The 18,224-nt window shown below is 57.0% G+C and overlaps 1 protein-coding gene across 5 annotated transcripts in view; it reads right to left on the reverse strand.

The window, feature by feature from the left end:
• HYDIN (HYDIN axonemal central pair apparatus protein) overlaps positions 1-18,224 on the reverse strand; it is a 156,822-nt gene that overhangs the window by 49,567 nt on the left and 89,031 nt on the right. For all 5 annotated transcript variants that reach the window (XR_008311281.1, XM_053271217.1, XM_053271215.1 and 2 more), the window contains 14 exons: positions 17,491-17,658; positions 16,389-16,562; positions 15,512-15,741; positions 13,754-13,891; positions 12,761-12,944; positions 12,376-12,517; positions 11,223-11,391; positions 8,103-8,756; positions 7,594-7,809; positions 5,888-6,084; positions 5,452-5,634; positions 4,318-4,437; positions 3,047-3,206; positions 2,799-2,971 (listed from right to left, as the gene is read on the reverse strand). Coding sequence is in view for 4 of the 5 variants with exons in the window: in XM_053271217.1 (XP_053127192.1) it covers positions 2,799-2,971; positions 3,047-3,206; positions 4,318-4,437; positions 5,452-5,634; positions 5,888-6,084; positions 7,594-7,809; positions 8,103-8,756; positions 11,223-11,391; positions 12,376-12,517; positions 12,761-12,944; positions 13,754-13,891; positions 15,512-15,741; positions 16,389-16,562; positions 17,491-17,658 (2,908 nt within the window). In the remaining variant the exon portion in view is untranslated. The remainder of the gene's footprint in view (positions 1-2,798; positions 2,972-3,046; positions 3,207-4,317; positions 4,438-5,451; positions 5,635-5,887; positions 6,085-7,593; positions 7,810-8,102; positions 8,757-11,222; positions 11,392-12,375; positions 12,518-12,760; positions 12,945-13,753; positions 13,892-15,511; positions 15,742-16,388; positions 16,563-17,490; positions 17,659-18,224) is intronic.

Here is an 18,224-nt window from a genome sequence, read left to right on the forward strand (position 1 = left end):
ATTGAGGAGATCGTCTAACCACAAAAGGGAAGCCCTTGCGGCCATAGAGGCTGCAGTGGCCGCCCGGGTGGACAATGAAGAATGATCATGCGCTCTTTTAAAGGCAAACTCAGCCTTTTTATCGGCTGGGTCCTTTAACGTTACCTCACCATCCCGTGGGACCAGGGAATAGGAGACCAACTGGGCGATGGGAGCATCGGCACAGGGCGTCTTGAGTAAGTCGGATGGTTCCTGCTGGTAAGAGTAGAAGCGGTTAGTCACCGACATAGGTTTCCTATTAGCTGCTGGGAGCAGCCATTCCTGCTTAACTACCTCTGTGAATAGGCTAGGAAAAGGCAATAAAATGTCCTTAGGCTTTGCCCTCGGGAAAACTATCTACCCTTTGTCAGAGGCGGCGGAATCAATGGATGCTCCCTGATGCAGGCCTATTGTCTTAATAATCCGAGACATTAATGGATTGTAATCCTCGGCCACAAATGGCCTTCGCGAGACCGACACGGCCTCAGTGTCCTCCCCTCCAGACCACTCTCCTTCCTCCCTGTCAGGGGGGTCTGGATCTTGTGGCAGACCACCCAGGTTGGAGGGACTATCCCCTGCATCAGAGTCCGAGGTGTTGGGTGCCCTTGGTTTCGTGGGTCTGGGGTTAGATGGGGTAGGGTCCCCAGAGTCATGCTCAGAGAGCTCAGAAGAATGAGGGGAAGAGGGTGCGTGCTTTGTAGATTTTAATTAACACCTTTTTACTTTTAAGGTGCTTTTTCTTTTCTTTTGTCTTTTTAGGCAAGGGGCTCTCTTCCATACTGGAGGAGGAGCTCTCAGAGGACGAGATGGTCCTTTTCCTTTTTAAATATTTTTTCTTTTCCTTTTTAGCAGGCCTGACCTGGTATACTGTCTCTATGATGGCGTTTTTGAACCATGCCTGCCATTCGGGTGGTACAGCCCTCGGTATGGTTATGGTAGGCTTAGAGACCAAAGGGACAGTGACCCCTGACATGCTAGTTTGCCCTAATGTCACATTCACAGAATCCCGAGACTCCGCCGGTACCTCCCTGAAGGGCGACTCCAAACATGAGGTCCCTGCACAGGGCTGGCTGGAAGACTCTAAAATAGCCGCCGCTCCCTCCTTCCGCGCCATTTTCGCTCTCTCCTCCGCCATTTCGCGCTCCTGTGCCAGTGATATTTGTCTTATCTCCGCCGATGTAGGGGGCGGATTAGGACAAGGGAATCTTGAAAAATGCAGGCAATTTTCTGATTCTAAGGAGGGAGTTTGCGCCACGCGTCTGGCTGCCGAAGCGCGGGTCTCACGGCCCGAAGGCGGGAGACCGGGGGCAAGCTGAGAGACGAGCAGCGCGGGCGGCTCTGAGGCGGCCGTCGCCGTCGCAGGCAGCGAGGCCATCTTGGAAGCTGCGGCTGTTGAGGTGATAGACGCTGCTGCCGCTGCGGTTACAGGCGGGAGAATTGGGCGATCTGCCGTTAGCGGCAAAGGAGCCTGAGGGGCGGGCGAGAAAACCTCTCTAGGCAGGAGCAAGCCGAAAGGCTTTGAAGTGCCGGGGCCAAACTGCTCTTGGCGGGACCCGCGTGGCACTAAAACGAACCTTCCCCTACGCTCAAACTCTATGCAAGAGGGAGCGGGGTGGGAGGAGGGAGGAGGAAGGGAACTAACAAGGAAAACCAATAACGTCTCCCCCCCCCCCTTTAAAGAGAGTGGACAAAGGTGGATGAAGGAGGACGGAACAACGAGGAAAAAACTCACAACAGGATAGTAAATCAAGAGAGTAATTGCGGAGTCGAAGAAAACCTCTGCCTGGAGCTGAGCGAGTACAGAAAGAACTGGGCGGGGTTATCTCCCTAGCCCCAAGGAGGTGTAGCCAATTTCTATTGGCAAATCAAATCTGTCCTGCCTAGGAGCTAGTGGGAAAGGATAACCCAGAGGTGGCCCTGGCAACAACAACCGAGAAAGTAGCTGCTGCTGCAATGAATCGGTATACGGAAGTACTTCAGGTCTATCGATGATAGTGAGTGTAGGTGGTGCAGTGCTTCTGCCACCGATCGGAGTGATTCCATCCGGAATTTTTCTCACTTGGCCTATTGGTTTAAATACTTTAGGTCTAGCACAGCCCGTTCTTTTTGGGGAAGACAAACACAATAGAATAGGCGGGAGACTCGTGCCATCAGCGTTTGGCCCAGAGGGCTGTAAAGCACCGGTGCCGACGCTTGAGGTGGGGGCGATCCGGGCACTCTGGAAGCCCCAGAGAAGCTGCTCTGGCCCTTACCCCTGGGCACCAGCACCATCCTGCACCATCTTGCGGGCTCCAGAACAGCGGAAAGAAGAGACAAGAAGGCGCGGTAAGGGAGAAGGTTTGAAATGCAGAGGGCTTCTTTTTCCCCCTTTTTGAGGTATCGAATAATAACAGAGGGAAAATTGTAAAAAAGAAAATCTAAGAAAGAAAGGGAAATGGGAAAGGATGAGCAGAATAATGGTGAGAAAACAGGAGAGATATTTTTGAGGCTGCCTGGAGCAACACAGGACAGAAGGAACTGGGGCAGGGTTAGCCCCCTCCGGATCGAGTAAGCATGTGTTCCTTCTTTTTAGCTAATCAAAACTGCCCTGCCTTGGAGCACATGAGGGGGATAACCCATAGAGATGTCCTTGACCCCAGCAACTGAGAACAGAGCATGAGGGTAGATCCCAGGAAAGCTTAGAGTAACTCCCGTTTTGTCACAGTAGTAAAGAACCAAGTGACGTTGGGGGAGCAGATGGGGACTGGTGGCAGCATCCTGATCCCGGCCTGAAACCACACCTGTGCAACAGCAGCTTCTCAAAGTGCAACAGTCTGCGGTCCAGCTCCAGCTCAGGACGGACCCCCTGGCAGCAGATCTGGAAGACAGCCGGCTCTGGGTTGTCCTTAATGCAGCAGACAATGTTGTCCTCAAAGATGCCGCTGGCCGTTGGATACGCCCACACCGTCAGATCCTGGGGAGCCAAAGGACATGTTCAGGGGAAAGCTCTGGAGCCAGGATGCTTTCCAGAGCTCCTTCTGCCGCTCACCTGCTGCTCGTTGGGCTTCAGCGTCATGGAGGGGGGGTCCAAGAGGTAAGTGATGGCCTTGGCATCGTGCTGGAAGTAGAAAAGCACCTCGGCATCCAAGGGGGAGGTGTTGAGGATGTTGATCTTCTCCATGTGGTTGGGGTAGCGGGCTGCCTTGTACCTGTAAGCGGGGAGTGGAAAGCCATGAATGGTCAGGGAAAGGCGGAGAGAGAGGAGGCCTGTCTGCCACAAGAGGAATGCCCACACTCCTCAGCTTGGGTTTACATCGCACTTAAACACACTACGAGGACCAAGCAATGGGTGCCTGAAGTATCCCCCCTCCCGCCCCAGTGGGAGGGAGGAAGTGGGGAGGAAGTGGGGAGGGCGTGGGGAGGGCGTGGGGAGGGAGGAAGCAATGCCCTGCAGGAAGCTGAGCCCACAACCCAGACCCCTGCGCCTCTTCCCTTCATGCCTCTGTCCACCTGGGGTCACGGCAGGATGGTCTGGCAAAAGCAAGACTTGGGAGCAGGCAAGTCTTGTCAGATTTGGGCGCTTTCCAGACTAGACTCTCCAACGGGGACAGGACGCATCTTGGAAGTCTGCTTCCACACTTCCTGGGTCGTGACACCGCAGTCCCTATGTGGACAGCAGGGTGCCGTTCACATTGCCAATGCCTTGTTGCACATTGAATCGCTGTGATACAGAGCAAGGACGTCGTACATCCAGCGTGAAAAAGTTGCTGTTCTTCTGGGTTGTTCGACTGCTGCTCCCCCTGCTGTTGACGTTCCAAATGCGACTTGCCCGAACGGAGGCACTCTGCTGCTAGTCTGGAAAGTGCCCAGGCCTCCTGAAGAAGAGAGCACTGCAGACAAGGCCAGCCGCTGGCTAATGTGCTCGTCTGAATGGCCTCTGGTTGCCCTCGGTGCTGTTCTCACATTGCCCAGGTTGCCCAGCTACACGATGACATCTTTGTTACCAGAAGAAGTTATTTTCAGTCCAAAAAATGGGCGGTTGCTGCCACTGATCAGGACTGCAAAGAGCAGCCAATGGGGATGGAAAAGGCCATATTTGGGTGGTCTTTGGGGAAACCTTTTCAGGGTCTGCAAAGCCTCTCCTGGCTCAGGCAAAACATTCAGGCTGCATCCTGCAAGTGAGGCCATGGGTCAGGCCGTGAGCGGCCAGCTCCTGCTCTGTCAGCGCACCTACTACTGGACAGAAGTGGGGGTGGGGTGGGGGCTCTTGAGGGGGAGGTCCTGAGCCCTTCCTGGGGCTTTCCGCACGGCGGCACTCACCTTTCCCTCGACTTCCCACAGAGCAAAGGGCCGAAGTGGAACACACCCAGACTCACGATGTACTTTCTGAAGATTATTTCGCCAGGCCTGATGCTCTTCTTATGGCGGGAAAACACTATCCTGGACCAGAGGAGCAGAGAAGCATCAGGAGCGGCATGGCCGAGAAAACCCAGGTAGCAAGGAAACCTGGGGCCGTGGGGGGCTGGAGGGGCTCTCCTGGGGGGAACAGCCCTGCCTGAAAAGGTTTCCTAAAAGCGACTGGTCAGAACTGACGCACACGCACACACACGCCTCAAGGAAATGGCTCGGGAGCTAAGCAGCCTCTTCCTGTACTTTGCCTTGCTGCCCCAGTGCGACACCCCTTGCACTCTGGCTTGGGGGTTTCCTGGAGCTTTAGATGGAGGCTTGATATGTGAGGCAGTGCTTGGTGGGCAAGGAGTCCAGAGGCTGTTATAGACAAGCCCAAGGGACTGGAACTCCTCAGGGTAAGAATCATTTTGTTTCATTTTTGTCAGCATGCAGATAGTATTTGCATGTAACAAGGTATGAAGTGGGGTGGGGGTAGGGTAGTAGGGAACGCCCCGATCATGGGGACTGAGAGGAGGTCATCCAAGGCGAAAATTCTCATTCTCGTGTGTCTGAATGGTGGCTTCCTTCCTGTACCAGCCAGCCGGCCTTCTCAGTCTTGGGCCATACTTTTCCTTGTACCTTCCAACGGAAGGCAGAATTCACGGGGGGCGGGGGGGGAGGCACAGCAGGACTCCTAGCACAGCCAAGGATCTATCCCGGTCAGGGTCTGTTGTAGTGCCCTTGGAGAACAGTTCCCTCATATTAGACACAGAACTTCTTTTTAGGGGAACCTCCGTGGCATGAATACATCTGCTCAGGCTGACTCTGGATCCCAGCCCAGAAGACAGGAACACAAGGAATTGCCCGTCCCGAATGAGAGTGCTGGCGGTGGTCCATCTAGTCCCACGTCATCTGTACTGACTGGCAAGGGGTCTCCGGCTCACGGGTCTTTCCCAGCCCTTCTGTCTGGAGATGCTGCGGCTGAACCCAGGAGACCTTCTGCACACAAGGCAGGTGCTCCATAGCTGAGCTATGGCTCCAGAGCAAAGGCCTGCTGGCACTTACGTGGGGTCTTGGCAGATGCTGGGGTACGTGCAGACCCCCCTGCAGTAAACCTGATACTGCCGCCGAGTTCCCAGGATCTCAAAGTTGAGGACTTGGTCAAAGAGCCCAATGGTGTTGGAGGAGAAATGGAGGCGAATGGTGACGTCTCCGTTGGCAGGGATGGTCCAGCGGAAGTTGTTCAGCCTGTGCAGTGTGGAGTGCAGAAGGGCCGGCTTCAACACAGAGATGCCAGCTCAGAGCAGCAGAGTGCTGCGCTTGCTGGACGCCTGCAGGAGAAGCCCCTCGCGAGGCACCCCTTGCCGCCCCAAGTTAAGGGCTCTGTTGCAGCCCTTGGGGTTGAGCCCAGCCAGGCCCAGAAGCGCCAGCAACCCCGTCTGGTCTGCACAGCTGGACGGCAAGGGGGCTCTGAGTCTCCAGCCCTCCGGCCCCGCCTCACCTGAGCAGCTTCTCACTCGAGGGCGCCCCTGTCAGGCCGCCCTGATCCAGCTCCGAGAGGGCTGTCATGGTGCCGGGGCTGGGGTGAGGGCCCTTCCTGCCACGCGCCGTGCCCTTCTTGTCCTTCGAGAGCTCCCGAGTGGGGTCTGGCTTTTCCTTCTTGGACCTGCCTCGAGTTGGGGTGATGATCTGTTCCTCCTGGGGGGCAGGGAGAAGAATGCCAGAAGGAAGAGAGCAGCAGAGATGGAGCCAGCAGAGGCTGGGAGCAGCCCAGAGGCCAGGAGACGAGACAGAGGGGGCTGGGCCGGGCAGGATCTTTCTGCCCCTGAACAATTCGAGGGGGGGGGCGAGGGGGGACATCCTGCCACCCTCCTGGCGCATTCATGTATTGCATGAGGGAAGAGCAGCCCTTAAATGGGGCCCCCTTTTAAATTTGAGGGACCGATTTGGTGGGGGGAATCACCCAAAGTATCAGTACTGCTTCTTATCGTCACATTCTGAAGCAAGGCATGGATCACAAACTAGAAAACAGATCCTCTGTGGCTGAGAAATGGACTCATTCCCTGCCTTGATTTGTGTGTGTGTGTTCTATTAACTTATCCTCCACCTTCCTGCAGAGAAAAGCACCTGAGTGAGGGGTCAGGTTCTCCCTGGGCTGGGCTCTGCCAGCCCTGGGCCCACCTCCCCCAGCCCCACCCTCTGAAGGGGGGAAACAGCCGGCCTGAGGCAGGCCTGGCCCAAGTCTGCTTGCTTCTCGTGGAAGTTCCCCACACAGCAGGCTTTCCCGCACATTTTCTGAGAGGCTTTACTGCAAACTCAAATTTATCCCCAAATCCCAACACAAAAAGTGGATTCTTTAATCCCGGATCTAAATTGGGCTGCACTCTAATGCGCAGTGAAAAACCCAAACTGTGTGTGAAGTGCTCCCCAAGAGCACGCAGGGACGTCAGGGTAAATCTGGCCGATATGGGAACGGATGTCTGGAGAGAGATCTCCGGAGAACAGGTCTCCAGAGAGAGATCCGGTAAATCTGGCCGATATGTGAACACATCTCCACAGGAGACGTGAGCTCAAAGCCGTGTGGGATATAAACTTCCAGGTGCGCTGCTGCTGCTGGGTCTGTTGCTCCGTCTGACGGCTCAGCTTCTCTGAGCTTGGCTGACTGCTTGACCTCCTACTCAGCTGGACCCTTTACTCTGTCCTTCCCCCGCCCCCCCCGCCCACCATGATCCCAGCCAGTCGGCTTGGTTTCTGACCCCTGCTGTGACTCTGGCTCTGGGCTCATCTCCGCCCCTCTGCTTCTTGGTTTCTTGACACCTGCCCCCCCTCAGCCCTTTGGCTACCTGGCAAGCCCACTCCTGGGCATCACGGAGAGAGAGGGGCACAGCAAGGCTCGGAGTGCCTTCGGGGACCCCAGGCTCAATATATCGCCGCTAGAGCTGAGGTGCTCGGTTTCTTTTCCTACACAGGAAGATGCTGAGGGGGTGCGTTGTGTGCACGTGCGTGATCCAGATCTGAACCACAGCGGGGTGTGTGTGTGTGTGTGTGTGTGCTCAGTCCTTTCCATGGCCTCGATCCAGATCAGACTTTTCCCACAGCTGCCACCTGACAACTCCCTCCCGCCACGCCACGCTCCACTCACACACTCCATTCACTCAGCCCCGTTTCCTCCATTATGGCGTGCATCCAAAGAGCAGGGACCTCTACCTTCACTGAGGGGAGATTTACGGCGGCCTCCACAGCAACCTCCGCTTCCTTCTTGTCCTCCTCCTGAGTCGGGTCTTCAGGGAGGATGAAGGTAAAGTGCTTGAGAGGCTCCCCTGGGGCTGGGGCCGTCCGCTTTTCTGGGTATGGAATCACAGAGAAGAAGGCAGAAGGAGGGATGGGAGGCCCTGAGGGACCCAGTCCTAAGCCATCCAAGATCTGTGGCAAAAGAGAAGGAAGGGATGATGGGAGTTGTAGTCAACAACCTCAGGCAACCCCTGTTCTCAGCCGGAGCTCTTTCGTGAGAGCTGTGGAGAAACAGGCATTCCTTGAACACAAGAAGCAGGCTCCATTCTGGAGTGGAAACAGGTCTCACTCAGTCAACCAGCCTCGGCACTCAGTTCCTCCACACTCTCTCTGAAAGGGGGGCGGCCCCTTCATGACAGCCCTTCCACGCCCCCTGGGATGCTGCCCCCCTTCCTTTCTGGGTGAGCCCCAGGGGGCCCTCCCACCTGGTCTACATCGGGCAGCTTGCCACTCTCCAGGATCCTCTTGCCACTGGAGTCATCCGAGCTCAGCACATGGATTTCCAGGCACGGGACCCCAATGTCCTTGTCTGCTCCTTCGCCCCCTTCGCCCTCCTGCCCGGCCCCTCGGTTGTCCTCTATGGCCTTGAGCCTCTCCAGACGCTCCTTTTCTGCTTTCTCTTTCTCGAGACGTTCCTTCTCGGCCCTCTCCTTCTCCAGCCTTTCCTGGCGCTCCCTTTCCCGGTCCTTCCGGCCCTTGCGGCCAGACGGAGCCTGCCGCTGGTCCTCGGCTTCCTCCTGCTTCTCCTCAGAGCCCGGAGGCTGCACCTGCACCAGCTGAACTCGGTCCCAGCATGAGAGGAGCTGGACAATGTCCTTCTGGGTGGCCTCGTAGAGCTTGAAGCGCTGGGCCAGGGTCTTCTCACTCTCGCTCATCACCTCCTTCTCGGCTTCCTCCTCGTCCAGGCCTTGAGTGGACAGGCCCCCTTGCTGGCCATTCTGCAGGGTCATTTTGCTCTGCTTCTTCTTCTTCTCATCCTTGTCATTGACGTTCACCTCTGGACGGTCTCTGGCAGACGTTTTACGCTCCACCCCTTCATTCAGCCGGCCGTCAGATTTCAAAACAGCAACCGGGAGAGTCTGGAAGGAGAGAACCATGGCCAAAGGACGTTAAGCAGGCAGGGGCAGACAAAGAAGAGAAACCAAACCCGCGAGGTGAACCAGGATTTTGACCAGATTCTAGTTGAGGCAAAATTTGGAGCTAGACCGAGAAGAGATGCTTTCCACTTCCGCCAGAGCTGCAGCATGTGTGACTGGAAGAGGCCTGCTACTCTCGCACATTTCACGTCGCAGTGAGATGAAGTGTAGAAGAGGGCTTTCCTCCGAAAATAGGACAGGTGTGCAAGCTTGCAAGGGAGAAGGTGATCCTTAAGACAGGGCTTCTCAACCCTGAGAGCTAGTCTGGTGGTAGCAAGCGTGACTTGTCCCCTTAGCTAAGCAGGGTCTGCCTCGGTTGCATATGAATGAGAGACCTGATGTGTGAGCACTGGAAGAGATTCCCCTTTTAGGGGATGGAGTCGCTCTGGGAAGAGCAGAAGAAGGTTCCAAGTTCCCTCCCTGGCAGCACCTCTAAGATAGGCTTGAGAGAGACTCCTGCCTGCAACCTGGGAGAAGCTGCTGCCAGTCTGTGTAGACAATACTGAGATAGATGGACCAAGGGTCTGACTCAGTATAGGGCAGCTTCCTATGCTCCTAACCTCCTAACCTTGGGTCCTCAGACTTTGGTGGACTACAACTCCACAACATCTGGGGTCCCAAGACCAAGAACGCCTGCCCCCAGAAATGCAGGGGGTAGGGGGGTGGGCCAGGCTGCACAGGACCTTCTAGGCAGCCACCAGCACCTTGACCTGGTGTTAAAACTAACTAACCAGGGCAAGAGATGATGAAGTCCCAATTGATAGCGTCTGCTTTCCTTCACCCTCCCACCCTGAACACAAGGGAGATGACCACATTTTGCATGAGCCGCTGTTTCCAAACCATCTTCAAGGGCAGCTCCACGTGGCACACACAGGGCAGTGACTTGAACAGAAGCCTTTTGCTCCCTTTAAGAATGCCGATGACTCCCTCTGAGACTTGTGATAAACAGCCACTCAGAGGTCCACAGAGTGGTGGTGGTAGGTGGAACATCCACGGGGTAAATATATTCCGCTGTTGTGGAAAGGCAGAAATCAAGGACAGCATTAAGCACAACGTGTGACCATGAAAGCCACCTAGTTTCCCCATTTCTTGGGGGAAGTTTCCCCAATTTGTTCCCTTCGGAACACAGGAACATAGGAAGCCGCCTTCTACTGAGTCAGACCCTTGGCCCATCTAGCTTGGGATTGTCTACACAGACTGGCAGCGGCTTCTCCAAGGTTGCAGGCAGGAATCTCTCCCAGCCCCAGAAGTGCACCTAGCTAATTCTGGAGGATGGACCAAAAGGCCTTTGGAGCCCCTCCCTTGTTGCAGGCACCACCAGCAAGGGAGTTCAGCATCATCTCTCTACACACACACACAAATTCACACACACTGTGACACAAATGCAGTATTTTTAACACATGGATTTTTGATGGCACAATGAACTGAACTCACAAGAATGTAAGAATATAAAAGAGGTATATTTATGCACATATGCATTAGCAGAAACATTTCAACATGCAATTTAACTTATTCCTATCCCACATATTTCTTTCCCCACTTCTCACTCTGTCTCTAAAGCACCTGGCACAGGTCACAAACACATTCGGCCACCCAGTGCAGAGTGGGCCAGCAGCCACCACACCATCCAGGACAGATTAAAGAGGATTGCATGGTGGTGGGTGGGTGGGGGGCAGACGGGGAGGAGGGCTTGGACTTTGTCCCCAAAGTCCAGAGGTAAGAACACCACTGCCCAGCCCGACCTGGAGATGCTCCCAGGGAGGGAACCAGGGACCGTCTTCATGCAAAGCAGATGCTCTAGGCCAGGGAATGTACTAAAATGAATGACAGGGAATGCCCACTGAAAAGCCCTGCTTCCTTCCAAAGGGCCTAAGGAACGCAATGCAAGGAATTTCCAAATGGCAAATTCAATTCGTTCCATGGCCATTTGGAAAGGGGAACGTAAGAAGCTGCCATATACTGAGTCAGACCCTTGGTCCATCTAGCTCAGTATTGTCTACACAGACTGGCAGCAGCTTCTCCAAGGTTGCAGGCGGGAGTGTCTCTCAGCCCTGCCTGCAGATGCTGCCAGGGAGGGGACTGGGAACCTTCTTCATGCAAGCAGGCAGGTGCTCTTCACAGAGCAGCCCCATCCCCTAAAGAGAATATTTTGCAGCACTCAGATGCAGTCTCCCATTCATATGCAAACCAGGGCAGACCCTGCTTAGCAAGGGGGCAGTTCATGCTTGCTCCCACAAGACCAGCTCCCTGGTTGGACACACCCAAACCTGTGAGCCCCCACAGTTCTTTCTGCTGAGAGGGGACAAGCTCACAGGTCCTCTCCTGGCCCCGAGCAGCTTCTGCCTAAGCTCAGCTCTCCTGTGCCGTCTCCCCTGGCCTCTGGCAGGCTGCTGCCCCTGGCGGACTTACCTGCTTGCCTCCCGGCTGGCCCTTCTTCCCCGCAGGGTCCTCTTTCTCCTTTACCGCATCCCTCTTGTACCGCTTGCTCTTCTTCTTCATCTCCTCCTCCTCTCGCTGGCGCTCCAGCTCCTGCTGGTGCTTCCTCTCCTCCAGCTCCCTTGCCAGCCTCTCCAGCTCCCTTCAACACATTGCAAATGGGAACCACAGTCTAACGGATTGCCCGGACGCCTGGAGGACCCCACACCCTGGCTCCATTACGATTTGGCCACTGCCGGCACCATTAGGCCCCCAAAGAGGTCCAGAGGCTTCCTTGACTCTCCCCACTTGCAGCCCGAGAGGATCTTCTCCACCACACACACACACCCCTTCGTTGGGGGCCAGGTTCATGGAGGAGAGTGTCCCATTTGGCTGAGAAGGGCACTGCAGGGCACTGTGCAAGACCCATCCACCCCAAGTGGCTGCATGCTGTGAGAAGAGCTTCCATGGTGTTATCCTCTGGGATGCATCAGCCCTGCATGGGAATGTCCAAGCCTCCCCCAGCCCCCTTCCTGGCCAGATCGGACTCTCTCTGTCAACACCCCAGACTTCAGTAAGTAGCACAAAAGGGAGGTGGAGGCTGCAGAGGGGTCCCTATCCAGCCACGAGGGCTGTAGGGAGACCTCTTTGAGGGCCAGGTGATGCCCCTGGGGGCACAAAGGGGATCAGGCCTGCCCGAGGCCTCTTGGCCATTTCAGGCCCTTGGGAGCCTTGGCTCAACCGGACTCCTCAAGCCAGTCAACAACAATGATGACCCTCAAATCCAGAATACACTGATGGTGAAATCTGGTGCCGTCACAGTGTTCTGGTTGCAGAACCTGGGCTGGCCGCAGAGTGTTGGTTCAGCACTTAGCCTCACTTCCTTGCATCCTGCCGTCACCTGCATGGCCTATTCCGTCTCCCTCACTTCTCCCAGTTTGCACACCCAAGAAGAAGCCACCGGAGCGGGCGCTCTGCACAGCTCAGGCCTAAGCAAACCGCCTGGGAAAAGCTTCCAGGAGGGCCCGACAGTCTGGTGCCAGGCAGTGACAGCACTGCGGCAGGTTCTCAGGACAGCTGTACAATCACATGCCAGCCCCAGAGGGGCCCTCCTCCCTTGGGGGCCCAGCGCGTATGCTGGGCTGACCTCTTCTTCCGATCCCGCAGGGCCTGCAGCAGTTCGCCATCAAACTGGACTCGCTGTTCTTCCGTGAGGGTGTCATACTCCTCTTCGTCCATCTCCTGGAGGCGAGCCTTCTCCCTGGCGGCAGCTTCCTGCTGCTCCCGTTCTTCCCAGCAGAGCAAGGAGGAAGGCCAGGGTCAGGGGAAGGGCGCCAGTGGCACAGTTCAGCCAGCCCCGAGGTCTGTGCCGCCCGCTGCCCCCTTTCCGGCAGGGGTTGCGAGAGAGGAGAGAAGGGCCGGCCTCACGGGAGATACAGGTCACCCCCCCCCGCCCCCGCCGCAGCACTTTAGACGCCTGTCCAGCGAGCATTTGGGCGGAACGGTCTGCCTTCCCAGCCGCCCTGGCTTACCTTCCTGCTCCTGCTTGGCTTTCTCTCTGGCCTTCATGGCAGCAAAATCCTGCACAAGGTTCACAAAGTAGATGTAGCGCCGGTGGTTGATTGCTTGGAGTAGGCAGAGCAGCGCCGACCTCATGTTGCGGGCAAACATGGTCTCCAGCCCATCGACCACCAGGCCACGATAGCAGTCACTGAGCTGTCCGGGAACAACAGCAGAGCTGCCAGGCTCGGGCCAGAGCTTGGCTGCTGCCGGGGAAACGGATGGGCCTCAAGGGCAGGAGAGTGGGGGACTTGTGCAAAGGCCTCCTGAAGATGCTGCACGAGCCCCCTGCCCTGCCCTGCGCCATTGCGTTCGCTCCCTCCCCGCTTTGAGGCCCATCGGAATCCGCGCAGCTCTTGACTGCAGCCACCACCAGGGAAGGGAAGGGAAGGGAAGGAAGGCCCAAGACAGGCCTTTGGCTGCTGGGAGAGCGAGGGGCTCCGGTGGGGTCGATGGCGCCTTGTGGCACTCTGGTCCAGGCCAGTGAGGAGCTCATTGGGGGTGGGGGGGCCTTGGTCTCCAGCACAGAAGGGAAAGGCTGGAGGTGGGAGCCGGGCGGGGCATGAGAGCACTGGCGGCCATGGCTCCCTCTGGCAGCTTCTTCTTCAGCTCCCCGCCACACGTACCCAGAGTGAGCAGCAGCTCCGGCCCTGTCTGTACAAGGAGCTCAGAAGAGGAGCCCGCCCGGCTTCCCCTGCTGGCCAAGCGGATGACCTAGGGAAGCCCCCAAGCAGGAGGGGGGGCAACAGCCATCTCCCGCCAGTGCTCCCCTGCAGCTGGGAGGTCTCCGATCGCCATGGTGACGTGCTGTCGGCCATGAATGTGTCCCAGCCTCTCTCCTACCGCAACCCGCATGACAGTGTCCACCGGGTCTGAAGTGCATTTCAGGACGTCAATGAGCAGGGGGGAGAGGGGCCTGAGGAAGGGCCGGCCGGCCGGCTGGCATCTCCTCCTGGCCCTCTTACCTGCATCCTTTCAGAGAGAATCTCCACCAAGAGCTCCTCAGGAAGCACGCAACTCATCAGGCCATAGTCTCCTCCCACACTGGCACTGAGGCTCAGGCGCCGCTGGACGGGAGCGCTGGGAATGGGGCTGGATGGGATCTGCACGGGCGGCACAGGGCGGAGGGGGTCTGTCTGGAACAGGCAGGCCAGAGAGGGGCCCGGCCTCCCTCCTCCACGCCCACACCGTCACACAAGGACAGCTCAGAGGGCTTCCAGGCCCCTGGATGGTTGCCTCTGAGGAAGCTCACAGACGCCAGGCAACAAGGCAGGAAGAGACGTGCAGGGAGGAGCTCTGCCCCCCCCCAACGGAGACCCTCTTGAGCCCCCTTGAGCTGGGCATCTGCTGTTGGAAGATAAAGGACTTTGCACTGTCTCTTGCCTCAGACAGTGGAGCACAGACTAGTGAGTCAGAGGGCTAGAGGGTCAAGACATTGGTCATCCCTTCTCCACTGCTCTGATACTATCCCTTTGAAATGTAGATTGCTAATCTCAGGGACTTCCTTCCTCTCTCTCTCTTCCTACCTGGCCTCCTACCTTGCAACATGGCAAGCCTCTCTCCCTGCACCATGTGTGCAGAGAGGATGCAGAATCCATCTGCATCTAGATAGATAGATTAGAGATCCTAACTCCTCACTTTCCTATCTAGAATGGACTGGAGTTCCTTAATAAATGCCTTTTATATTGATTGGAAACTAGCAATTGGCTCCAAGTTACTTTACTCTCAGCACACACGCATGCCTGACTAATCTACCCCTGTGTTTGTGCCTCTGTGCACTCTGCTATATTGAGAAAGGAATTCTCTCACCACAGAGAATTTCCAACATCTGCCAGCCGGATCCGCTCTTGGAAGGGCCCCCTCTGTCGAAAGCCAGCAGCCTGCAGAGTCGCAGGAGGAGGGCTTGGCAAGGGGGCCTGAGGAGGGGTGCCCTGCACCATGCTCTCCGCTCATGTCGGGTGCAGGACTGTGGCCCTTGACGAGGTGAAACAAACACCGTGGCATAGGATGCTTCTGCAACCCCCGTCGCCCAAACACGAAGCCCAGTGCTTTCAGCATTTGGGTGAGCAGAGAGCATTCATTTATTTTCTATTTTATTTTATTTTATTTTTACTTTTATATCCCGCTCTTCCTCTGAGGAGCTCAGAGTGGTGTACATGGTTATTTTCATCCTCACAACAGCCCTGTGAGGTAGGTTAGAAGAGCCCGGCTGGATCAGACCAGAGGCCCATCTGGACCAGCATCTTCGCTTCCTAAAATAGCCCACCAGATGCCTCGGACGGGGGGTGGGGCACAAGCAGGACATGGAGGCAAAGAGCCCTCTCTAGCTGTTGCTTTCCAGCAACTGGCATTCCATGGTAGACTGCGCATGAACTTGGAGGTTCCACATCGCCATCATGGCAAAGAGGCATGGGTGGATCTTCTGCGTGTCTGTCTAACTCTCTTTGGAAGTCATCTAGGCAGAGGGCATTCTGAGGGCATTGGAGGCAGCTCAGTCTCTGGAGCTACGGGGTTCTCAGCCTGACCCTCCTGGGAAAACAGCACACTCAGATTTATATGAGTCTAACCTTCTTGAGAGGAGCTACGATGGAGGTACATACATGGGGGGGGGGGCACTTACACCTCTATATATGCAGAGCTGTGAATGATCTTTAAAGGGCCGCCCCCCAGAACAGGCCCCCTGCGTGGCATGCCCCACAAAGCAGGGTGGGACATTCTCTCACCTGGGATCCAGGATCCTGCTGATGCTGCTGTTGCTTCTGGGACTGGGACGTGTGACCTTCAGACTTGCCCTTGGCTGTTGCTGTACTTCCCCGGTAGCCTTTGGAGATGACCGACAGTGTGGGTCCCGCCTTGGACTCCAGACTCTGCTGGCTGCCTTCTGAGGCGTGCTTGGCCAAGGCCTCTGTGCTCAGCCTGGTCCCCAGAGTGAGTGGTGGCTGCCCTTCGGCTCCTTGACAAGGAAGAGAGCATGACAGAGAGAGCGAGGGAGGGAGGGAGAGAGTTCATCCACCCAGGGAGCCAAGGAGGCAAGCCACGTGAAGCCTGATGAGACTGTCCAGTTCTGTCCAATTCAGCACAGGATGTCATTGGAGCGCCCCTGCCCCATGGCAGGCTTTGTGAAACCTGGCTGGTGGAAGCACCCCAGACTTCTTAAGGCACACATCTGAAAGGTCATGCCGTAAGATGCAACGAGACGCGGTTTCTGAGAAATAACCCAATGCCTGGGAAGGCACAGAAGGCCCTGAGGAACGTCCTGCCCTTCCAGCTCTTGTAGCTTCAGATAAGCCACCCATCAGTCCCCTGCCAGCCACCCGCCCGGCCTGCGAGTCTCCGGGAATTGTCAGGACGGCAATACTACCCAGGTCTGTTGCTGGTCAGAGACTGGAGCACTGCTTTGGAGTCCAAATCTCGGGCCGAAAGGACTGGCAGGGTGGCCAGGCCTGGGGCCAAGGCACGGCTGCTGGGAGAGGGGTCAGGCCTCCGGCAAGCAGTGGACAGAGGGGACAGTTGCTCCTGAGGACAATGGTGGGAGGCGTGGCCGCCAGGCGCCCTGCTGAGACCCACCCAGCCCTCCTGCAGGCAGCTCCTCCGGCTTACCAGCCTCCTCGTTCTCCCGCTGTGCCTGCTCAATGGCTGCTCGGATGCAGAGCTCTCGTGCGCAAAGCCCGGCTGGGCTGCTTCCGTCCGAGATGGCCTCCAGAACCACGGCGTCAATGGACAGGCAGGCCGCGCTGTAGTGCTTGGCGAGGGTGACGGCCGCACTGGTCTTTCCTGCGGGTCGGGGAGGATGTGGAAAGAGAGCAGTGCTTCTCCTCCTTGGGTCCCCAGTTACCGATGGACCACAACTCCCATCATCCCCAACCACAATGGCTATCACCCCTGATATGGAGTGCATGTGCACACACACACGCTCTTTGGAGGCATGGTTCTAGAGTAGATCAGCTCCCATTTGGGGGGTGGACATCTCCTGAGGGTGGTGCTGGGACTACTGTCATGGCACTTGCACTACAGGGCACTGCAGATTCCATTTTGCCCCATCCCCACCGCCCACCCACCCCGCCCTTCCAACATCTACACAAATCCATGGGGAGAAGCCACCCCGGATGCTGGGCTTCGTTGTCATCAGCTCTCTTTAATTTTTAATGGCAGAGTCGGGAGCAGCCGTGTCCAGCGACCAGCTGCCTCCTTCTCCTGCTGGTGGGCCACTGTGGGGAACGGGAGGCTGGCCCAGAGGGGCCTGGGCCTTGGCCCTGAGCCAGCAGGGCTCTGCTTCTGTTCTCCCCCCCTCCGGCTCTGGTTTCGAAGGGCAACAAGCCTTTGGCACGGAGATCCCCCCCCCCCCGGAGTCTGCCAAGAAAGAGTGGGCAGCTCTCAGCCCAGGGTCCTGACCGTGTGACCCAGGCCTGATGGTGGAGACGCCAAGGCAGGACAAGCAGGCCTTCTGGGCCCAAGAGGCAATCTGATCATGGCCCTTCCAGGACTCAGCAGGAAACAGCCCTGCCCTTCCGTCAGCACAGAGCCAAAAGAAGATGCTGACAGATGGGAAGAGCGCAACAGAGATCAGAGGAAGTCAATGCGCAAGACCTCAGCCAAGGTCAAATGGGGGCACTCCACTCACACCGGGGGTGGGGGGGCACAAAGAGTCCCGCCCCCGCCCCGCCACAAAGGAGCTGCTGTGCATTCCAGGGAAGGTCCTTACCTGTAAGAGGGGCCCCATGAATCATGATGACGATGCCCCTGCGGTTCCTGGCAGCCCGCCCTTCTGGAGAGATGTCGATGCCCAGGTGGCGGGCAATGGCCCTGGAAACCGGATTGTTGTCCAGCTCTCCGACAGCCTCCTTATGCTTGCCCATGCTGTGCTGGCTGCCTGCAGTGGAGGCACCAGGGCCTTGCTCAGCCCTCTCAAAGGCCAGGGCCGGAACCCCCAGGGAGCTGCACACGGGGTCTGTGCCCACTCCGGGAGCCCTCCAGGGAACAGCCAGGAGGCAACAGGCCCAGCAAGAGACCAGCAAGGGAGCTGATTAGGAACATAGGAAACTGCCATATACTGAGTCAGACCATCGCTCTATCTAGCTCAGGATTGACTTCACGGACTGGCAGCAGCTTCTCCAGTGTTGCAGGCGGGAATCTCTCTCAGCCCTATCTTGGAGATGCTGCCAGGGAGGGAACGTGGAACCTAGATGCTCTTCCCAGAGCGGCTCCATCCCCTGAGGGGAATATCTGGCAGTGCTGTTCACACTTCTAGTCTCCCTTTCATATGCAACCAGGGCGGACCCTGCTTAGCTTAAGGGGACAAGTCATGCTTGCTCCCACCAGACCAGCTCTCCTCTCCCTGCAGCCGGGTTCCCTCCCTCCTTTGGGTCCCCAGATGCTGCTGGACGGCAGCTCCCATCAGCTGAAGGCTGGGGGTCTGCTGTGTGTGTGTGTGTTTTA

The sequence above is a fragment of the Hemicordylus capensis genome, chromosome 9, assembly GCF_027244095.1.
Source record: "Hemicordylus capensis ecotype Gifberg chromosome 9, rHemCap1.1.pri, whole genome shotgun sequence".
Taxonomy (NCBI): Eukaryota; Metazoa; Chordata; class Lepidosauria; order Squamata; family Cordylidae; genus Hemicordylus; species Hemicordylus capensis.